Below are 22913 nucleotides of genomic sequence, written 5' to 3'. Positions count from 1 at the left end.
ATGTCCTGCACTGCCCAGGGAGTGACCAGAACAATGGGAGAATCTGGCAGAACAGGTTTTTTTCAAAGCAGGGGAAAATAAATGAAAGGTGATAACCCAAACCTGGAAGAAGAACGTATTCCTTTGTTTGTTCTTTACTAATTGTGAAAGAACCTTCCACATGTAATTTATATGAAATAAATCAGCATGGCCTCTCTTGAGGTGACACGGCCAAACCTCTTTGGTCTGTGTTCTTCCTGACCCCATGAGGACAGACGGTGGCAACTTGGAGTTTCTGCCAACTGTTGTGGTGGCTGGCAGGGGTCTGTAATAATGTTGCCTACATCAGTGAGTAGACAAGGTCAGGAGTCTGGAAGCATGCAGAGGCGGCAGAGATGAGGGTGGGGGGCTTCACACTCAGGTACAAAGTGTACCCTCCCCCTTGCTGCACATTGCTCATCGCTGAATGTGAAGTCTCATGGGATTTAGTTAGGCGTCTTGGTTAACAGCAGCCCAACTCATATTAGCTTAAGTAAAAAAGGGAAATTTATGATAAAGATTCCACCATGTGTCGAGGAAGACAAGGAGAGACATAGAGCTGAGCTGTGATTGAAATCAGGCCCTTCAATGCCATCAACACTTGTGTCTCTCCTCTCTGCTTCATTCTTCCCTCTTTCTACAGACTAACTTTGTCTGTGACTCCAGTTGACATATGGAATGAGAGCTCACAAGATTTGTAAATCACTGTGCAGCCACCCAAAGAGGGCTTGGTCTCATTTTCTCCAATCCCAGAATTCGCATGGAAGGGACTGACTGGCCCAGCTTGGGTCAGGTTCCCTTCTCTGATTACCACTTCACAATAGGAAAAGGTAGAAAGCGGTTATCCAACATGGCACATCCACCATAACTATATACCAGCTGTGAGTGGGCAAAAGCACAGATAAGGGATTATTGAAACGGGTATGGATAAGCTACAGGACAAGAAACGTATCATTCACATTGGGGCCTGTGCTGCATCCTGGCCATTCCCAGATTCCTCATCATTTTACCAGAGATCCACGATGGCTCTGTGCTTACTGTCCCCCGCCCCTTGGTGCTGGGTGTACCCTAGCCCTAAACAAGCTGATTCCAGCATATCATGGAAATCACACAGGCTTTAGAACTATGCAGACCTTGAGTTAAAGCCCAGGTCTACCACTTACTAGCTGTGTGACACTGGGCAAGTTACTTAGCCTCTCTGAGTCTTGGTTTCTTATCTATAAATGATACATGTCTAATGGGGTTGTTGTAAGGAAAATAAAGTAACCGTATTTAAAATACTTGGTATATAATAGATGCTCAGTTACGTTAATGTCGTTTTCTTAATTAGGTTACCTAGAAATCTTGAGGAGGGTGGTGGAATGGTGGTAAGTGGAAAGGGAAGAAAAGAGGAATGATAGAATTTTCTATCGGGGAAGCATCTTTCTGCCTCAGGTGTTTTACAATTACCCTGAGCAAACATTAAATGATGTAAGTGGGTCAGCTGCACTTCGATAGAGAGAGCCTCTCATTTTAGAGGCAAATCAACAAGGATCTCAAGATCAAAGAGGGATGTTTTATGTTTCTTTTTAATTTATTGATGTGACTGTATGATCCTGAAACCTTGCTCCATAATTTCTGAAGTTCGTATAGAACAATCTAATCACTGAGTTAGTGAACGATGTCCTTTAACGTTTTGCTGTTACTGTTGCTATTTAGAGAGGTGCTCCTCTTTGAGAATATAGTAAGCCATACTTTTTATATAAACTGTAATTGAATTCTTACTAGAACTAGCACTGTGTAAAACGTTCACATGCATTGTCTCATTTCTTCCTATGAGTTAAATGCCGTTGTCCCCATTTTCTCGATGAGGAAATTGAGGCTCAGAGAAGTAAAGTGCCATGGCCACTTAGCACTCAGTGACAGAATTGGAATTTGAGCTCAGCTTAGCCAGCTCCCTGTGCCTGCGTGCTTAACCACTGTGCATTACTGCCTCTCCACACCTGGTTTTGGTTACAAGATTGAGAGACAGGTAACATAATAAGTGAATCCCCAGGAAAATCTACACTTAGAGTGTCTCATTTGATCAGAGATAATCTCATGGCTTCTGTGTGCCCACACAGTTACTACATAGGCTGAATACAAAGCCGCAGAATTACGGAGAGAAAAATAGATGAACGACAGATAGAACATCTCCTTGGACACGACAACTATTCTAATTACTTCCCTAGAGGATAATAGTGAAGGGGTTGAATCTGTAAAAAGAGAAACTGGAAGTTGTGTCCTAGCTTTAGACTCTTCCGTGTTTCCCCATCGTGATCAGAATCGTGCTCGGTCTAGTCGTCTGAGGCTGTGTGGGGTTGTGTGTGCATGCATATGGAATATTTTGGCCTGCTCCAGAAAACAACACCACTTTGGTTATTGATTGTAGATATTAATAACACCTGATGATCAATGAGGGCTTCTTCATCCATCAGCCTAGGTACCAATCATGGGAACCACTCTGCTCTCTAACCACTGGTTGACCTGCTCCTCCAGGACTATTTTATTTTGTTCTGTTTGTGCTACTGTGGGTTTCATCATATCCCAGACTGTGTATTATTTTCCAGATTGGTGCCTTTTTCTTTTTTGAATTTATCCTATGTATAAATGGAAGACACATTTAAATATTATGTGGCTTTTGATTACAAGCATATCAGGATTCATATCTCATATTTTCTTTTTTATTTCCCCTCTGTCTTTCAGCTCCAGGGTTCCTTGAAAAGAAAACAGGTAGTTAACCTGTCTCCTGCCAACAGCAAGAGGCCCAATGGCTTTGTCGACAACTCATTCCTGGATATGAAAAGAATCCGTGTTGGGGAGAATCTCTCTGCAGGACAAGGCGGCCTCCAAGTAAATAATGGACAAAGTCAGGTTATGTCGGGGACCTTGCCCATAAGCCAAGCACCCCTGAGAAAGCCTAACACTCTGCCTCCACATGCGCATTCTCCGGGCAGTGGTATGTTTAACATGGGCCTAAAGGAGGTGAAGAAGGAACCAGGAGAGACTCTGTCTTGCAGTAAGCACATGGATGGCCAAATGACCCAGGAGAATATTTTTTCTAATAGGTATGGAGATGACTCTGGAGAGCAGCTGATGGATCCTGAGCTGCAGGAACTGTTCAATGAACTGACCAACATATCTGTGCCTCCCATGAGTGACCTTGAGCTGGAGAACATGATCAATGCCACCATAAAGCAGGATGACCCATTTAACATTGACTTGGGTCAGCAAAGCCAGAGGAGCACTCCCAGGCCCACCTTGTCTATGGAGAAGACAGTGATCAAAAGTGAATACTCACCCGGCCTGACCCAGGGCCCCTCGGGCTCCCCTCAGTTGAGGCCCCCATCAGCTGGGCCTGCATTCTCTATGGCCAACTCTGCCCTTCCCACTTCATCCCCAATCCCTTCAGTCCCTCAGAGCCAGGCTCAGCCTCAGACAGCCTCAGGAGCAAGCCGAGCCCTGCCGAGCTGGCAGGAAGTATCCCACGCCCAACAGCTCAAACAGATAGCTGCCAATCGTCAGCAGCATGCCCGGATGCAACAGCACCAGCCTACCAACTGGTCAGCCTTGCCCTCTTCTGCTGGGCCATCCCCAGGCCCATTTGGGCAGGAGAAAATCCCCAGCCCTTCTTTTGGTCAGCAGCCATTCAGCCCACAGAGCTCCCCCATGCCTGGGATAGCTGGCAGCAGCAGCCAGTCAAAAGTAATGGCTAACTACATGTACAAGGCCAGCCCCTCGGCCCAGGGAGGACACCTGGATGTGCTCATGCAGCAAAAGCCTCAGGATCTCAGTCGAAGTTTTATTAATAACCCGCACACAGCCTTGGAGCCCCGTCATGGCAACACCAAGCCTTTGTTCCATTTTAACTCAGATCAAGCAAGCCAACAGATGCCTTCTGTTTTGCCTTCCCAGAACAAGCCTTCTCTCCTCCACTACACCCAACAGCAGCAGCAGCAGCAGGGCTCAATTTCAGCTCAACAACAACAACAGCAGCAGCAGCAGCAACAGCAGCAGCAGCAGCAGCAGCAACAGCAGCAGCAGCAACAACAACAGCAGCAGCAACAGCAGCAGCAACAACAGCCACAGCAGCCAACATCCCAGCCCACACAACCTCTGTCAAGTCAGCCTTTGCTAAGATCACCCTTGCCACTTCAGCAAAAGATCCTGCTTCAGAAAATGCAGAATCCACCCATCACAGGACTGGGGTATCAAGTCTCCCAACAACACAGACAGGTAAGGGCTCTACTACTCCAAACACAGGGCACCCAGAGACCATCTAGCTTGGTCATTATGCTTTGTTTACCATTATGTTTGTATTGGAACAGGAGCAAGACTACAAAGACATAGTGGTTCTGATGGATTCATGTGACGACCTCATGAAGCCTGGTTCATTTGGGGTGTCTGGAGGCATGTAGTATTTCCTTGTAGGGCATTACTGTCATTGGGATCTGTAGTGATCAAAGGCTCTTGCTTATTAAGAATGATGCATTATGATTTATGAGTTTAGTGACATGTCCAGTTGTCAATAAGATTGTGATTTGCCCAATGTTTATGCATCCAGTTGCTAAATTGGCACCTACCATGTGCACAATGTTGTGATTGTGCTGACTATTGAATAAGGCCAGACATGATATTAAGAGTATTTAATGACCATACTACACCCACACCAACCAATTGAAATGTCTAAAGGTCCAACCCATCATAATAGGTCCTGCTGTGACTCCATGTTGGTACATGAGGGCTTAGTATCAACCTTAAATAAGGCATGGTCCCTGTGTGCAAGTACAGTCTGGAGAGCAAGACAGGCTTTAAAAACTATCATTTTAATACTGAGTGGAAAGGGTAATGATATGACAGCACAGAGCTTGGGTATCTTACCCAGCGAAGGGAAATCAGGGAAGGCTTCTGGAAAAAGTAATGCCTGAGTTAAGTGTTAAAGAATGAAATCATCACAACTACAAACAGAAAAAAAATCTGTGGTTATATTATACTCTGTGGTTATCTTATACTCTGTGGTTACCATATAACAGAGGTTTTATTCTGCCCCAAACATAAGTAGTACGGCAAGATAGCTCTGTGCCTCCAGAGCACGTACTGGTGCGTAAGCTCTGATCCCTAGGGAACTTGAAAGAGGAAACTCTTCCTGGAGGGAAGAAAGTCTGAATGTTGCTTTGTGCATGTAATTTGACAGGTCTGCATCAGTGTCCAAGTACAAAGATAGCACGTTACATGTCAAAACAATATGTCAGGACAGTATGACAGTGCAGAGCCTAATTCCAATCCCATTCCTAGTGTAGTTTTCATGGCCACTGCCCAGAAGAGAATGCCATGAGCACCACAGACTGTGACCCAGCTAACCTTTGCCCTAGATGTGTACAAAGAGAAAACCAGACTCAACTAGAATTCAAGAGCTGTGCACCAAGTAAAGTTTTCAGCTCTTATCCATTTGTGTGTTTTTTAAAATTATAGATTATGAAGAATGGATTTAGAGTCATGTGTATAATTTACAAAGTTCCATTTTTAATACACATAAATTGGAGATAACTTAAAAAAAAACAGCATTGTGGAACTATTTTCTAATGTTATCTGTAGCCATTTTGATTTGAATCAATCTTGGTTCAAATTCTTACTCTGACATTCACTAGCTGTGTGACCTCAACCAAGTCGTTGAACTTCTCTAAGTCTCAGCTGCCTCACCTGTAAAAGTGATAATAATATATCCCAGGATTTTTTGAGAATGAAATGAGGTAATTCTCCGCTCAGTGTCTAGAAAAAGGTGGCTATTATGATGATAATTATGGAAAGAGCCATACATGACATCAAAATATTTTTAACAAGTATTACCATTATGTAGGAAAGGCATCGAAGTAAGTCTTAAATTCTAACACAATTATTATTGGAGGAATAAAAGAGAACTATCCCTAATTCTTCTACTATCCAGCACTGTGAGGAGTGGGGAGCACTTTACCCTCCCTAGGCCCAGACTTCTGACCATAAAAATGGAAAAAATAAATAATGAGATATTAATGTGAGTTAGCATTTATTGAGTATTTACTCTATAAAGGTATGACTTCTGTCTCCTTTACTTGTGATATCTTTTACTTGTGGTATCTCATGTCACCCATATAAAGGAAATACCATTATTCTCATCTTACAGGTGAGGGAGTTGAGGTACAGAGAGGTTAAATAACTTTCCTAAAGTCACACAGATAATAAGTAGCAGAACCAGGATTTGGATGGTCTACTTTGAAGGTTGTGCTATACAACTCACAGGTAGGATTTGTTGGGAAATGAGTGACCACTTGTAGATCATGTGGAATTCTCAAAAGGAATATTTCTTATAATATTGAGCCATATTTACATCATCTACATAGTAGATTAAGTCCTTTGAGGATAGAGAAAGTCTTAAATCTTTAACTTTCAGAGCTGTTAAAAAAAAAAAAATCAAAAATATCTGTGTGGGGGCTGCCCTGGTGGTGTGGTGGTTAAGTTTGTGTGCTCTGCTTCTGCAGACCAGGGTTCGCAGGTTCAGGTCCTGGCATGGACCTACACACTGCTCATCAAGCCATGCTGTGGCAGCATCCCACATATAAAACAGAAGAAGATTGGCACAGATGTTAGCTCAGCAACAATCTTCCTCAAGCAAAAAGAAGATTGGCAGCAGATGTTAGCTCAGGGCCAATCTTTCTCACCAAAAAAACAGCTGTGACTGTTGACCTTCCTGAGCGTGAACATTATGGAGCTAACCAATAAACAGTTTACAATGGGAAATATATCTCTTTGGTGCCCTCTTAGCCCTTCCTTTGGAGTCTTCCTGCCACCTCCAACATCCTCTGTCCTCTTTCTGGCTCTACTACTCAGATCAACAAATGTACACCATCTCCTGACCTCTTAGTCCGCACCGTAGTTTCCAGGATCCAAGCACACTGATGGGTGCTAATGGCCAAATCAACAAACATCTTCCAATGCCTTAGATAATTTTTTTTCATATCCTAGTGCATATGACACATATGATGCCAATTCCCTCTTTTCAAGAAGGCCCTTAAAAAATGGTAGAAATAGTCATAGCATTTCAAGCTAAAGACCTCTTCTACAGACTAATGGACCTTCTAATGGGCAATGGCTACCCATTTAAAGCCTTATCCCAACTTTGTAGATTGAATCACATTGTTCCTTCAGCTCAACAAATCTGTAAGGTATGACTCTGAAGTCCTGTGTCAGAGTTGTGAGCAAGTATACCAGAGCTCTATAGTCAAATAAGTGTTGCCTTCTCTAAAGCATTCATCTTTGGTGGGTTGGACCCATTTTAATAATGGTGCTATTGTTCCATACAGTTATAGAAATTTTCTCTGAGAATTGTCTTCACAGCTTTTAGCTCATTGAATGGATCATTACCATTACAATAATATGCATCCTGTCAGGGTGATTTTTGAAAACAGTCAAGTTGGGTAATGCTGGTTTGGGTCAAAAAAAAGGAATAGCTGTGATGTGATAGGACTGAATATCAAGTTTTGTTTGTGAACTTTCTCTGAAAGCAATAAAGAAAATAAATGATTTGCTTCCCAAGATGACAATTTTGAGAAGCATCGTTTATTTGGATGTACATATTTCTAAGGTTTTTCTAATTCTTATTGTCTCATCTAGTATATTGCCAAGTATTCCCAACTCAGAGAGAGTAGTTTTAACTCTACCATCCATTGTACGCAGTACAAATATGTGTTCCCATTTCAGATTAGCTAAATCTCTGCTACTCATGACCAAAGTCATGGGAGGGGAGACATTGGGAATTAAGCAACTCCTAAGTTTGTGAACTAAAGCATCCTAAATGAAAACACTAGTTATGAGTTTTTTTCTGCTTCTCATATGCACTTTGTTTCGAACATAAGAAGATTTACTACAGGATTTGCTAACTGGAGCCCTTTAGCTTTGGGAATAGTGGAAATCTTGGCTTTCCACTAAAAAATGGTAGATTGAATTTGTTGACCAGTTGCTTGTAATTTATCCAGTAGAGTGTGCAGAAATGGCCTTTTCTTCACCTTTCAGAACTCCGAACCTAGACAGATCTGCATGCTCAGGCAGAAACTAAATTTGGGACATTCCCATGCCACTCTCCCTTTACTGGGTATCCACCTCCGTTCTCCTAGATGTGAATGGCACCTGAGAGACAGATGCAGCATAATCGAATTTTTGGAGACATCTTTATTGTTCCATGCCTGAGATTGTTCTAAGTAATCCCTTCTCTGCATACTGAGAGAGCAAATGGTACTTGGTGTTTCACAAAATGTCTTCAGTGACTGTCTTGCTAATGTTTGGGGTTTGCAAATGGAAATGTCTCCTGGCTATAATTTTCCTTCCTTTCTGATTTGAAGGTTATGGGAGAGGGCAGGAGAGGGATGCATGCAGTTCTGATTTATCTTCGAGTCACTGAACAACTTGTTTAAGGTGTGAAAGACTTATTGGTTGACCACGGCTCATGAAAGTTCAATCTGAAAGCCCTAACCTCTTGAACCAAAAAGTGATCTTTTTCAGACCTCTATAATCAGACATTTCAAAGTGTGAATTTTTTTCTAACATTAGATCCATGAAACTCGAGTAGAGTCTATATTTGGTTTAGAATTCTCCCATCTCTAAAAATTCTGAGAGGGAAGGCAGCCAGTGAATGGATGGTTTGTTATGACCAAAACATAAATTTGTACATTTCCTCTACAGTTTAAAGCCAAGCTCCTCAATCATATATTAAGAACCTCACCCTTCTCTGTCTACCTAGCCAAGTTTATCTTTCACTGCTCTACATATCAACTCTTGGCATAAATCAGGCAAGTCTCCTAAAGTTCTCCTCTCCTCATCTTTAAGGTAATTTTGTATATATCTGATCTGAAAGATGAACACTCAGAAAATTTTTTCCCTATTGGCCTTGGTGAGGGTGGAGGAATCACTGTGGCTCTCATATACTGACAAATCCTTGTAATTGTCCAGTGAAAGTGCCAGAGAAGAGATAGAACTTTGAATTAACTGGGAATGCCTTTCCTAATGGGAAAATAATTAAGAATTCCGTGTTCTGCAACAATATAGTATCCAGCCCATCCTTTTCCTGGGGGCTAGAGGTTGGCTACACGGTCAGCCAATTAGGCTAGCACTAGGGTTTGGGCTTAGGGGCTAGAGTGAAGTCAGAGGAAGTCAGAATCATGGAGGGCCAAAGACAAAACCAAGCCCACATCCTAAAAATGCTGGGAAACAAAATCAGTCAGTACATTCAGAATCCGGGAGTGAATCTAAAAGATGGTAACAAACCTATGGCCACAGGTAAAGTATAAATGACCTGAAATCTAGAGTGTAGTTACGATAGAGACCCAAGAGTTGCTAGATGATTATTGCGAATGACCTTTGACCGTCTGGTAATTTCATTTCCATTGTGACTCACCTTGGCTAGGTTATGCTGGCAAAAGGGAAAAGGGCTGGTGCAGACATACTGAGGTTGTCCATGGCAGACAAGGAGCATTATGTCTGCATTTTCATTTTACCTTTAATATTTCATCATTTATCTTTCAGGTTTACAAAGGAAACAAAAATTTGTTTTTAATATTCCATGAAACTGGTGCTAAAGCCAGGATCCAGAGTGAATTTCCAGACACGTATGTTAATGTAATTTGTATCAAAGAATCTTGATTGGAAAAATTAGCAGAAAGGATTTTGCATGTGTTTTGTTAGTTGGTTTGTTCATTTTAATATTAGTACCCACACTGTGCCATACACAGATAACTCAAATGGTAGATATTATCAACCCTTTCTTTACAGGTAGAAATTATCAACCCCTTTTTTTTCCCCACAGGTGAGGACTTTGAGGCTCAGAGAGGTTAAATAATTTGCTGAGAGTTGCAGTTAGTAACTGGTCTGATTTTAAGCCCAGTACTATTAACTATTACTCTGCCTAAGTTAAGGAAATAGATAGAGGTGGTTTGGGTTGTGCTAACAGGGCCTTTTTTTGTGATATCTGTTTGAAATTTCGCTGTTGTGTGCATTTCCAGTCTATTTCTACCTCAGGGAAAATTTAAGCCAATTCTGCTGCAGGGAGGGATTTTCAGACAAATTCACTGAAGCTGCCTTATCTGAATCCACAGATCTCTGTGTTTCCTGATTGGCCCAACCAGGAGCCATGAACTAAAGAATCCAGGCTAAATTGAGTACTGCTCCATTCTCAACTCTAGCAATAGTTTTTATTCATTCATTCAAGAAATACTTGTTGAGTGCCTCCTGTATGCCAGGGACAATTCTGGATATTGATACTATAGCTGAGAACAAAGTGTGCTATTGTAAGTGGAAAAATAAAATTGTTAAAAACGAAATAATCAGAGAGTGTTTCCAAACTGAGCTATTTTCATCATATTGCAGGTTTTTTCTTGCTTCTGTTGCTAGGCTGATTTGCTGCTGGGCTTCTTGGTACCTCTGATCCCAGATAAAAATGGAAAAAACCCAAGGGAGTTCTATGTGATTTAGTTTTTTAAAGCAAAAAATCCAAGGGTTTTGTTAGATTTTTTTAAATGATAAAGAAAATTCACTCACTCTCTTTTTCTTTAACATGGTCCATCAAGATTTAAGAACCTGTTCAGGGTCATTGTTAAAGTTTCGCCATAGGGTGAAACCATAATTCTTGTATGCATTCATTCATTCACATGATAAAAATTTATTGAGCAACTACAATGTGCCAGGAATTGGAAATTAAAAGATTAAGTGATTCAAAGAACCCTCTTTGCACCCATCTAAAATATTAGGAAGGCGTAGTCCCTCCCCTCAAAGAGCTTTTAATCTGAAGGAGACATCCATCCCAGATATTTATTGGATTCCCATTGGGTGCATACATTACATTGCCCTGATCCTTAACAATCCACTCTCTATAGTAACTGAGCCCAAATCACGTGGGCCTTTCCTCTAAATCTACAAGTTCAACTTTGAACATGTTATTTAACGTTTTACACAATAGAACTCTATTTGCTGAATACTCCACTTTCAATTCTATTTTATTTTGTCTTCCTGGTGTGTAATAGCCCAGAGCACAATGGAGTGAATTGGCATAAAGCAACAATCAACTTCTGTATCCCTCAATAAAGAAATAAACACAATAACAAGAAGAACATGTTAGCCTTGGGATCATAATACATAGGGTTTAAAAACACAGTTAGGGGAATGGCTTCTATTATTCTCATTCCAAGGTCTTTGTCCGTGTGTTGCATCCATCAATAAGAGCTGTGCATTTAAAGCATTAGAGGGTAATTAAGCCTGTTGAATACCAAGTTTCCAACTAGGAAAAAAGGGGTATGAGGTTAAGAAATAGATTTGATCCTGGAGATGGAAATGCAAGAGGGTTAATGGAAAATCTGACAGATATTTAACCGTAATGTGCATTAATGTAGGTGACTCAAACAATCCCCTTTGCACCCATTCTAATTAGTCTTGCCTCTTCTGATCAGATGTCAGTTGTTATCACTTTGGTAGAGGGGGGTGGTGGTTTCTTTTTGTGAAATTGAAAGGAAGCAAAAACCTGTTTAGCCAGTGTACTAATCAGTAAATTTTCACATTAAGGGTTAATTAAAGTCAGGCGCAAAGACTGGAGATTCAGAAGGTGTTTACTATAAGGAGTTCTGGGTTGGAAACAGAAGACTGCACACATGTTTAGACTGCTAGGTTCAGAGAGATGTAATGTGAGTGAATCATCGTACTCTTTCACATTGTGTTTTAAACAGGGAAGACCAAACTTACACACACACACGCACACACGCACACACGCACACACACAGCCTAGGCAGCACTCCGGATACTAATTAGAGAATTCTGGCTGAATATTTGCATTTTATTCAGTGAATCTGAACAAAACAGTGGCACCTTATCCTCCAAACAATAAATTGAGCAGAGCATAATAGAGGGAAGCCAATGACTACTTTCCTGTGCATCCTGCAAAATCAAGTTTCAAGGTCCCGAGGATGAAAGAATGGGGGTGGTTGACCTGTTTCCCTTTCTTTCTACTGCTAATTCCCTCCACCCTGAATCACTGGCATTTTCCACAGTTTGCTTTTCACAGGAGCTTAAGTACAGCTCCACCTTTAGGAAACATGAACTTCATAAACAGGGAGGTTTTTGGCCCTACTTCTCGGTAGTCCACAGGTCTGCGTGGGTGAGCACAGGAGTGTGTGGGCCTCACATTCTGGTCTTTGGCTCACATCTCTACTCTGTGTCTCTGGGTTTTTGTCCCCTTCTCCCTCCCCTTGGTGGTACCCTCTTCTCTTTTATCCATTCCCCACACACCAATTTTGAGCTCACCTCTTTTGCCTGACCTCCCTGAGACCTGTTCTATGGCAGGCCTTGAAAGGGGGTGCTGAGGACATTTAGCCACTGGAGTTGTTATTGGCAACAAGGATGAAGAGACTTTTCCTGGAAAAGGATCCATGTTGGGGAGAGCCCTGAGGCTAATGAGCTGGCAGGCCCATCTCTATGTCCACAAGACTCTGGTACAGATGAATGAATTCTGAGTGGACATACCCATGGGCGAAACATCCAGAATAGTTTTGACCATTGTCCATTCTCACTTCAAGTGCTTGCTAACTGACCTGCCTCCTGCCAGTCTCGCCAGCCTGCAACCAGAATATTCTTAAGTGGGAATTTGTTCATGTCTGTCACTTTCCTAAGCCCCTTAAATGATCTTCATTTTCTCAGAATGAAATCCAACTCATTAGGTGGCTTATAAACCCTGTATGACCTTGCTCCTGCCAAACACTCCAGATTTATTGGTTTCCATTCCCAGCTTTCTTCTTCCCTTGACTCCCACGCATTTACCCATCTTTCTCCCTCAAACTTAGACACACTCCAGCTCCCTCCATAAAAAGTGTCCTCCAATACCAGAAAAGTACCATGCTTTCTTTCACCCTCACATCTTCAAATATGCCGTTCCTCCTGCCTGGAGCATTTTTCTGCTCTAGTCTGCCTGGCCAACCTAACCTCAAGCTTTCTCAGTCTCAGCTAAGACATTTCCTCCAGAAGATTTCTGTGGCCTCCCAATCTAGATTAGCTCCCATCCTATATTTTCTGGGAGCTCCCTCTATTTCCTCTCTTTTAGCAGGTGTCACCCCTCATATATCTTTGTTCTTCCTGAACTAGACTGCAAGCTACTTGAAGGCAGGGATTGTGTCCATCTTGTTCACCATTGTAGTCCAACCCCTACCACGCCTACTATGTTGTAGGCACCCAAAACATATTTGTTGAACAAATGAATTGTATCATTGCCCCATCATCCTTTCTAATACTCTGGGGATTTAAGGATGCCAACACTTCACCCTCTCCTCCTCAGAAGGTAGGAACAGACGCTAGCACTCCCCCCTTCCTCCATACCAAGTCTGCCCTTAAAACACCATCTGCCCACAGACCTGCACCAACAGTTCTAGTTGTCGTGGCTGGAAAGCAGAGAAATCGCTCTCAGCTGCCATGTGGATTAAACCTGTGGAAGGAGATTCTGCAGAGGCGCTTTAGATGGAGGCTGGACTGACCTATATCCTGGGGAATGATGAGGGTCTCTTCCAAGTGATTCTTTTATTGCAATGGAACATCAATAATTTACCAATAGGGACCAAGACACAATCTCTGCCCATAAGTAATTGGTAGAAACAAGTGATTATAATGTACTGTTATAAGGTTTCTGATAGAAGTTACCATAAGGTATTCTGAGAACACAGAGAGGAATCACCTAGTATAATCATGGGAACCAGAAAAGGCTTCCCGGAGGAGAGGTATCATCTACGTGTCTACCTCAAGGAAGAACAGGAGTTGGTGAGGTGGAAGGGAAAAAGCCTACCAGACGGAGCTGAGTTCTTTTGGATGAGTCCAAGTAGTTCAGTATAGGGTGACTAGAGTGCAAGATCAAGAGAGGAGAGACTAGAGAGGTAAACAGGGGTCAGATCATGAGGAGCCTTATAAACTATAGTAAGGAGTTTAGAAATTCATCTTGAGGGCGATAGAAAATTGTGGGAAAAATTGAATGGATTGTTTTTGAGCAGAGGCATAACTTGTGCCTACCACAGGGTAGTTGCTTAATTCAATCATGTTTAATGTTAAAGAATTAGATTTGCTCTTCAGAAAAGTCACTCTAGTTACAGTATAGAGAACATGCAGGAGGGGCTCAGGCCAGGGGAAAGGAGAGCTTCACAAGGAGATTTCTATGCCAAGACCATTTCAGAGATTTCCAATGTGGAGTTGCTGTGGGCCCAGGCAGCTCCCCGCTTCTGCCATCCTCAGGGTGTCTCTGCACACTCACCTGTCTTCTCTCTCATTCTCTCCCTTACCCCTCACATTCCCCTTCTCTAAAACCAACACTGTATTTCAGCTCTTGCTCCAGATGACTTGTTCCATGAATTATCATCTCATATGTCTTTATTCTCTCCTTTCTATCTTCAAACATGCTCAAGCCACCAGCATCCTTCAAAAATAACTTTCCATCAACCCTCTCACTTTTTTGACCCCCAATTCCCCAGTTACCAGGCTCAGCACCTCTGCAGTCAGTATAACTCCTCTCTCTCCCTTAGGCCCACATTCCCAGGTGCTACTACAGATACCACTGATGACCATCCACACCTGTTCCTCTTCTCCATCTCCACTGCTGCGACCGCATGCTCACATTATTATAATACTCCCTTTGACCTCTTTCTTTCCGACTCCCTTGTCCTTCCCAGTCATGGGCTGGACAGTGTGTCTAAGCAATTCTGCATTGCTCCATACTCCTTGGGGCTGAGGCCAGTAGTTGAGGTTCTAGTTATCTCTGTTGGTTTTTCCAGGCCTCCTCCCTGTAATTGCAGCTTTACCTCAGATCTAGTCACTCCCTGAGGTTCCACTTCACAGGACCAGCTCTCCTCCCTGTGAATGTCTTTTGCCAAACCACACCTTTTCCCTACTGGCTGTGGCATCCTGTCCACCTGTTTAGACAGTTCTGAAGTGTCTTAGGACCCCAGCCTCTGGCCCTCTCTAGCCCCTGCCCTAACTGCCCATGTGGCTGTAATCACCCCTTCTCAGCTGTGAAACAGGTAGAGTTCATTTCTTCTTCCTCTAGTGCATACAACTTAGTGAAAACACTGTGTTTCCAGTACAGTCCTTATATTGTATTATACTTTTGTTTAGGTATCTATTTGGTCCAGTGAACTGTGAATTCCTGGAGAGTTGGGACCATGGAATTTCTCTCTCTCCCTTCCGTACTCACCAAGCATTTTGTATGCTCATTGCATTCATTGCTTTCTACTCTGAATTGTAGTTAAGTATATACATTAACCCCTCCACTAAACTGTAAGCTCCTTGAGTCCAGAGTTGGTATACAATTCATCTTTGTACCTCCAAAAGCTAATATAGTGCCTGAGAGAGAGTCCCAACACATGGATGTAGAAACAAGGAGAGGAGGGGAGAGCAAAGGAAGAGAGGAAAGAAGTTATGGGGTGTGTGTGTGTGTGTGTGTGTGATAGGATGTATGCTCTTGAAATCAAAGGAAAAGAAATAGGTTTGAATAATTTCTAATATCAGTCTAAATATTAATTGTACATTATTGAGAATTTATACATTGCTTACTTCTCAAAACTTGTAAGCATCTTAATGACCATATCGCCTGGGCCAAGTTACTTAAGTTCTCTGCAGCTAAGCTGCACCATCTGTAAAATGAGAATAACAACACCTATTTTGCAGGATTATTGAAAAAATTCAGTGAAATAACCCATTAGACATACAACAAATAGAGCCTGCACCTTGTAGGCAATTAACAAGTGTTAGCTTTCTTCTCTTTGCAAAATAAGGACCATTGGAACCAAATCCATTAAAACAATCCAAATTAAATGTTAGCAGACACTTGCAATGGGTGACTTCCAAAACTGAGCTCTCATTTAACTCTGAGTTTCCAGGCAACTGAGGCAGAAAGAAATGACATAGGGATATGAGGGTTCTTTTTTATTTTCTAATATAAAAGAAAGTGTGTAAGTTCATCAATGGAGGCAAACTTTCTCCTGGAAATGAATTCAAAGATGCATTTATCTTTGGGGGAATTAGGTAACATGACAGACATCTTCCACTGGAAATTTTGCAAAGACACCATGACACTGTTTACTGTGATGTTTCTGTTATTAAGCCGCATCGTAAAATCCGAGGCCAAAATACTACATTTTAATTCAGCAAATACTTTTCCCTGGGAAGCTGAGATAATGTGGTACAGACATAATATTTTCTGAAGCTCTGTTTCACTGCTTTTCACACTTTGTTTTAACAAGAATACTTCTTTTATCCCTTCCTGCTTTTCAGAGTTTTCCTAAGGCACTTCCCCGGAACCTTACGTTCCTTCAGGACCGAGTTTTCAAACGAGGGTTCTGGCTTGTCCCAAGAATAGAGTTTAGAAATCCTATAGGAATGCATAATTAAAATTCCCATTAGACTGCCTCACTCAAATATGAATTGTCTGCAATGAATCTCTGGCAAACCCAGGCATTGTGTAAAGTAGATTAGACCTGTGGAATGTCTACCTCACAATCAGATTTCAGGGAGAGTTTTTCAAAAGTCCTTTTAAGCTATAATCTTATCCCTCCAAATAGAACAAAAATATAAACTTCAGCTATGACCCCCTCAGCTGTCCAGACCAAGCTCATTAAAAATCACCATGAAAAAATTCAACAATTGGTATAGTTATTTATCATTCAATGAATATTTAAGCACCTCCCGTATACAGAAACCCATGCCAGCTGCTATCAGAAGTGTCATAAGTGGGGGATGCATGGGAATAAGAGATGACAACACATGAATTCTGGACCCAAACTTGTTGCTGAGTATTTTACCTTTAGTAATCGGACATGATTTACTTCCTTTGTTACAATTTTATCCTATAATTCTGAATTTTATGACTCTAAAATGCAATTACTGTCCTCATTTTTAAATTTAATTTTGATTTTTATCTAAGTAACACATGCAAATAATTTAAGAAGACAAATAGAGGTAAAATGCAAAAGCTATTACTTGGCCCCTCTTCCCTCACCCTTCTTTGTCTCTAGAGGAAACCACTTTCATCATTTTGGGTTGCATCTTCTGGTATTTACCATCACATTTCTAAACTCATCCAAACCTGATACCTCTTGATTTATGAATTTTAGGCAATATCTATTGCCTCTTCTTATAATGGATGAAGGTATTAGTTCTATTTCCAACCCTTTCTCCCTTTCCCCCTTTATCACAATATGGTGATGTCAAAAATTTGCTTAAGGCTATATCAATGTGTTCAGGTTTATGAAGACATAAAGAATGTTTACTGCTAAGACTAATAGTACACTGTAACTATAATTCCTTTTCAGGACTTAAGCGTCTAACTTTTTTTTCACTTATGAAGTTTCTTAGACTCTCTGGCTAAGTCTTCTCATACCATCCAACAGCTCAGTAAAACATCTCTCAATACATTTTCGACACTGTAATTCCTATCAGATCATCTGTTTGCTCCATTTTTTCCTGGGCACATCTCCCCAGCAGCCCTCCATCCCCAGCGACAATCCCAAGGGCTGTTCTCTGAGCCTGCTGCTACAGCTGTCATCCCAGGCCTTCGTGCCACTGTCCTGAGAATCCCTTCAACTCTTTTATCAGATTCCCTGTGTCTGGTCCCTTGTGTTTCTCCATTTGTTTGTTTATTTACTCTCTCATTTTGGTGGGCTGTGTCTGCTGGTAGCTTCCTGACAAAAGGTGTGTGAAAGGTAAAATGTTGAAACTTTCAGAGAAATCATAACTCATGAGAGACAGTAAGAAAAAAAATTCAAAACATCAAGAAAGAAAATTGTTGAACATAGATGCTATCCTAGTAAGCATACTTGGTGTTACAGAGTGTGCAAAGAAAGGCTGAGAAAGAAACCTGCATTTTACTGAACACCTACTGTGTGCTAAGTGCTTTCTCTATGACATTCCTAATAATTTTCTCCTCTTTATATATGAAGAAGTTGAAAGCAGACTGGCTTGGTAATTTTCCTAAGTCACACACCTATAAGGCAGCAGAACTTGGATTCAGATCCGTTTGTTTGCTTCTAGCCATGCTCCACACACTGCGTCTCTTAGCCAAAAAGCATAAATGCACATCTTTGCCCTCAAGAAGTTTATTCAACCGTCTTTAATCTAATGTCAGACAATTGCTATTTTCTGGCCCAATATGCTGCCCTTTTACCTTTGTGTGTGTGTGTGTGTGTGTGTGTGTGTGTGTGTGTGTGTGTGTGTGATTTAACTCTGGTTAATGCAACATCTATTTTCATAGGCCCATGTACATCAAGTTTTATTATAATATTTTTCTGTGAAATTATGGAACAGAGCTATTTCCAAAGGAGATTTCAATTCTTTATCCCCCTCTATTTATTAAGGATTAGGCAGTTACAGTCTGATCTGGTTACAACTGAAAATATGTTAGTGGTTTTGCCCAGTCAGTTCATTTGCTGACATTTATCACATTTAGCACCTGCCTAAGGGACATCCAGGATTATTGGTGGAGAATTAACTGAGTAGAAGGAATGACACATGCTTCTGGCTGTGTACCATACCAGCAGGTCACTCCAAGCTCTCATTCCCTGGAAATCGGTATTGATACCCCTCTCAAAAACAACAAAAAATCTGGTGAGTACAAAGGGTAGAAACTTAGGGAAGGATTTAAAAATGAATGAAAGGAGGTAGAATCATTGCTTTTGATGGAAAAGTTACTGACTAATATGCAAGCAAATATCATCGATGCATTTCATTCAGCTGGCACAGTTGAAGCCCTGTGATAGCTTTTCTCACCGCGAGGTCTTGACACTTGAGACACGGCTGTCATTAACAGAAGGGACTAATGGCACAGTAAGCTGCTGGGACTGGAGCAAAGGGACCACTCTCTCTGCACACTCCTGGCAGTGTTGTCTAGCAGGATCTTGGTTGCTGTTCCAGTATCACTATTCTCAGGAGTAGAAACATGAACCCTTTCATACAGTTAGAAATTAGAAGCAGGTAACTATTCTCTAAATAGCCTCCACTTTTGAAAGTCTTGAGTTCCAAAAGTTCATTTTTAATTCGGTTGTTTGGCACTCCTGGTGCATTTTTTCCATAGGAATAATTTTTTTAAAGTTTATTAAGTCCTCAGGCTAGGCTGTACAAAGTCTATTTGACTCATGTGGACATTGAGCTATTAAGAGTGCTAACCATGCTTTCTTGAACATTACATTATTAAAAATAAAAAAGATTTGTTCAAAGTACATTGATTGAGCCAGGCACAATGGAGGAATCAGGAATACAGTCTATTTAGTGAAACAGAGAATGACAGAACCCAAGAGAAATGTGAGTCCCAGGAGGGCACAGAGCACTTCGCTATGGAAACCACAGAGAAGGGGCTGCCTCAGGTTCTGAATGGAGGGCCTAGGGGCATTTTCAGCTTGGACCTCCATGGCAGAGGGAAGTAGGCCTTCAGACCAAGGAAAGGGGTAAATGAGATTAGCTAGGAAATCACCAGGGATGGGGCACAGAGCTCTTCATTTCTAGTGATCATTTACAGACAGTTATAGCTTGGCTACCACTTGAATGCCTATCAGTGTCTATGCCTATTCACCCCTGTGTTGTGGACTGGATTTTATTTAATTTACCAAGATAAAACAGTTTTGAGCCATCAGTTCTATATCCATAGTCTATAAAGAGAGCCCTGGACAGTAAACGGCCCACCACCAAGGCAGCCAGGCCCAGTGGCCTTGCCAGGCTGTGCTCTGGACTCCACAGCAGCCCTGGGAGACAGGACCTGGTAGCGGAGGCTGGGCTTTGCCTGTGTGAATACAGTCCACAAAACTACTTGCTTCTGAAAAAGCAGTACTCTTACATCTATGATGATTCCTAAAATAAGGTTTTGACCCACATGTGTGGTGAAATTGAAATTGCCTACATAGTCAAAGCCAGAGAGAAAACCAGAGGGTCAGAAAGATGGGGTAAAAAGTAAGAAAGAGAGATCCCAAGGGAGAAATGAAAGGAAATTTAGGCCAAAAAAAATGCATTTCTGGTCATCTCTTCCGCTGTGGTAAAGATACTTTATAAGGCAATTTAAACTCTGATAACTTGCCTATTTCTGCTTACAAAAGCGGATGGAGTCTCAGCCATTCTCACAAATTTCTCCATTTGTTTTTCCTCCTCATGTTTCATTCAATTATTTTGGGGGAGGGGGGAGGGGGGCTATTGTAAAATTCTTTCACATTTTCTGAACACTTGAAATGGGGTCAAATCTAAATGGATATGAATTCAGCATGGATCCCAAGGCCCAAAGGTCAGGCTCCACTTGGACAGTTTTGACATGTAAAGCACTGCCAACATTCGTTTTTATGGAGCAGCAAGAGGGCTGAGCTGTGGGCTGGTGAAGATTTACCTAGATCTCATTTTCCTTGGACTCAGAGGCAAGAAGTTTCTAATCACCTGTGGATCTGCCTGAGCTGGGGAATATTGGGGACCCCTCCTTGGTCCAGGGTGGGTGCACGTGTTCTCCAAGGAAGCCAGAGGCAAATGGGTGAGAACCTTTCCAGACTGTTCCTTGGGAGTGTGAGGGCAGTCCTGACTTCCATGGGAATGGGATTCCCTGCCAAATTCAGATGCCGAGGCTTCCCTCAGGGACCACAGTCCATCCCAAATGGAGGAAGTTGCTGTGAGAAGTTAAGCAGGCAGCTCTAAAGGGCTATGCTCATGTCTCTGTGTGTGTGTGTGTGTGTGTGTGTGAGAGAGAGAGAGAGAGAGAGAGAGAGAGAGAGAGACATGAGAGCATCCCTCCGCCATCATTTGCATTATAGTACATGTGGAATTTAAAATTTCACAGAGAGGAATCAGTAAACAGAATAAGAGGGGAGCTGGCTTATCTCTCCAAGGCCATCATTTCTGCTCATGCATACATTACAAGATGCACACCATTCACACCTCCAGGTTTTAGGCATTTGTCTTTCACCCCTGAATCTGACCCGCTCGGCTCAGATGGTTTTGCAAATGACTGCGCTGATCACACCTCTTAGCAATAGAGTCAGAGTAACTTTCAGTTGTAATCCTTTTAAAATTAGAGTTTCTTCCACCTACTATTGCCCTGAGGTAGGAAAGAGGAGAATTTATTAACAAGTTGATTCCAAAAGTGGAGAGTTGGGACCCATAAAGCAGGGCCAACCAAGGTTCACTTCAGTATTCAAATTTAGGGGAGCGTGAGAAGATTGCACAACAAGACTAAATAGTGAAGATGTGTTAGCATGGGATCCTCATGAAAGGTACCATCTGAACGGATTAGTAAAAGTAGAAACATTTTTCACATTGACCATTGTAGCAGATGACACATTAGACAGTATCTTCCCAGCCGCAAACCCCGCAGCTTTTCCAGTAACCTGAAAAGACAAAGAAAAAGAGAACTTGGGGAAACTCCTACTCATCAGTCAGGTTTCCCCTTCAACATCACTTCCTTTAGGAAGCCGGTCAGACAGATCCACCCCCACCCGACTTCCCCTAGCTCAGCTCTTCTCGCTCTTTATGTTATGCCTTCCAGAATGATCTGTCTTCTTCACTAGACAGTCTTCACTCCTAATCCCCAGCGGCCAGCACACTCCCCAGCACTTTGTAGGCACTTAAATAAGTGCTCAATGATTGATGGCGTATTGAGGGGGCTGCGTTAGGTCTTGGAGGATATGAAAATGAAGAAGATAGACTCCCTGCTCTGTCTGGGAGGGAGACAGACAGATCATAATAAGACATCATGCAACTTGCCAAACTTTGTAATACCTGTAAGAACAGCCTCTCTAAAGGAGAGCAAAGCGAAGGTTGAACTTTTGAGCACTCTAGTGATAAAAGAGACAACTATATTAGCTACTTCACTGATTTATTAACCTTACTAATAAGAAATAGTCAATAGAATCCTATTTCTTACATTTCAAGTTTGCTACCAGGATAGCACAATATCAATAATAATAGGCAATGGATTTCATTTGGGGGAATATTATATCAGGAAGAAAGCATGAAATATTACCAATATCTTCTCTGGAAAATCTATTTATTGGCTTTGTGGTATCTAACATTGTATTTTCTAAACTTCAGAACTGAAAGCTAATACATAATTGGCTTTGTAGTAAAGCTTTGAAGAGTGAAATAAAGACTCACACTCAAGTTTCTGCTTATATTTCTTTCTTGCCTACTCCTTCTGTCACTCTGTCATTTAATTCATTTTTTTCAGAGGAACAATCAAAAGCAAACTATGTTACACCCACTCCTTGGCCTCCTGTACTCCATATAGCATTATTTATTGAGCACTCTTGGTGTGCTTGGCATAACAGACAACAGAAAGGAAGTGAAGGCTCTTCCCTAAGGGTTTGCTGATTCAATTAGAAAGCCATTTACAAAGATAACTTGAAACCTCAGACACAGAAATCTACCTTTTATTCCAGTGTTAAAAATGACTTGAAATCTTTTTTCATATTGGGATGTTTGTCAGTACTCCTTCCATTCCCTCACAGCATCCAGTGGGCTCTCCGTGCTTGATGCAGACAAAAAGATAGAACCCAAATGCAGTTGAAAAGGTGAATGACTGCAGATGGCCTTGAAACCACCATCATAATCTGCACAAAAAGTGGCCTGACCCTCAATCTTTCCTCCACATTGACCTCTCCAAGAATAGAGTCCATTCATCGAAGAAGTGAATCTTTAGGGACCATTCGCCTTGTTTTTTTTTTTTTTGAGAGAGAGAAATTACATTTTTCAGATGTCAGCTGTAACTCTTATGTGACCAAAAAGATTGCAAACAAGAGCTTTACAAACCAAACACAGTATTACAGTAGTTTCTGGATAACTCCATGAATTTGACAGGTACAGCATGTGCTTTCCCT

At 41.7% G+C, this 22913-nt stretch overlaps 1 protein-coding gene across 1 annotated transcript in view; it reads left to right on the top strand.

Moving 5' to 3' along the window:
• The window catches only part of MAML2 (mastermind like transcriptional coactivator 2), a 335454-nt gene that overhangs the window by 229526 nt on the left and 83015 nt on the right, over positions 1–22913 (top strand). The window contains exon 2 of the mRNA XM_046685595.1: positions 2743–4272. Coding sequence (XP_046541551.1) covers positions 2743–4272 — 1530 coding nt within the window. The remainder of the gene's footprint in view (positions 1–2742; positions 4273–22913) is intronic.

The sequence above is a fragment of the Equus quagga genome, chromosome 14 (assembly GCF_021613505.1).
Source record: "Equus quagga isolate Etosha38 chromosome 14, UCLA_HA_Equagga_1.0, whole genome shotgun sequence".
Lineage (NCBI taxonomy): Eukaryota > Metazoa > Chordata > Mammalia > Perissodactyla > Equidae > Equus > Equus quagga.
Note: the sequence above shows the minus strand (reverse complement) of the source record. Positions and strands in the feature narration are given on the sequence as shown.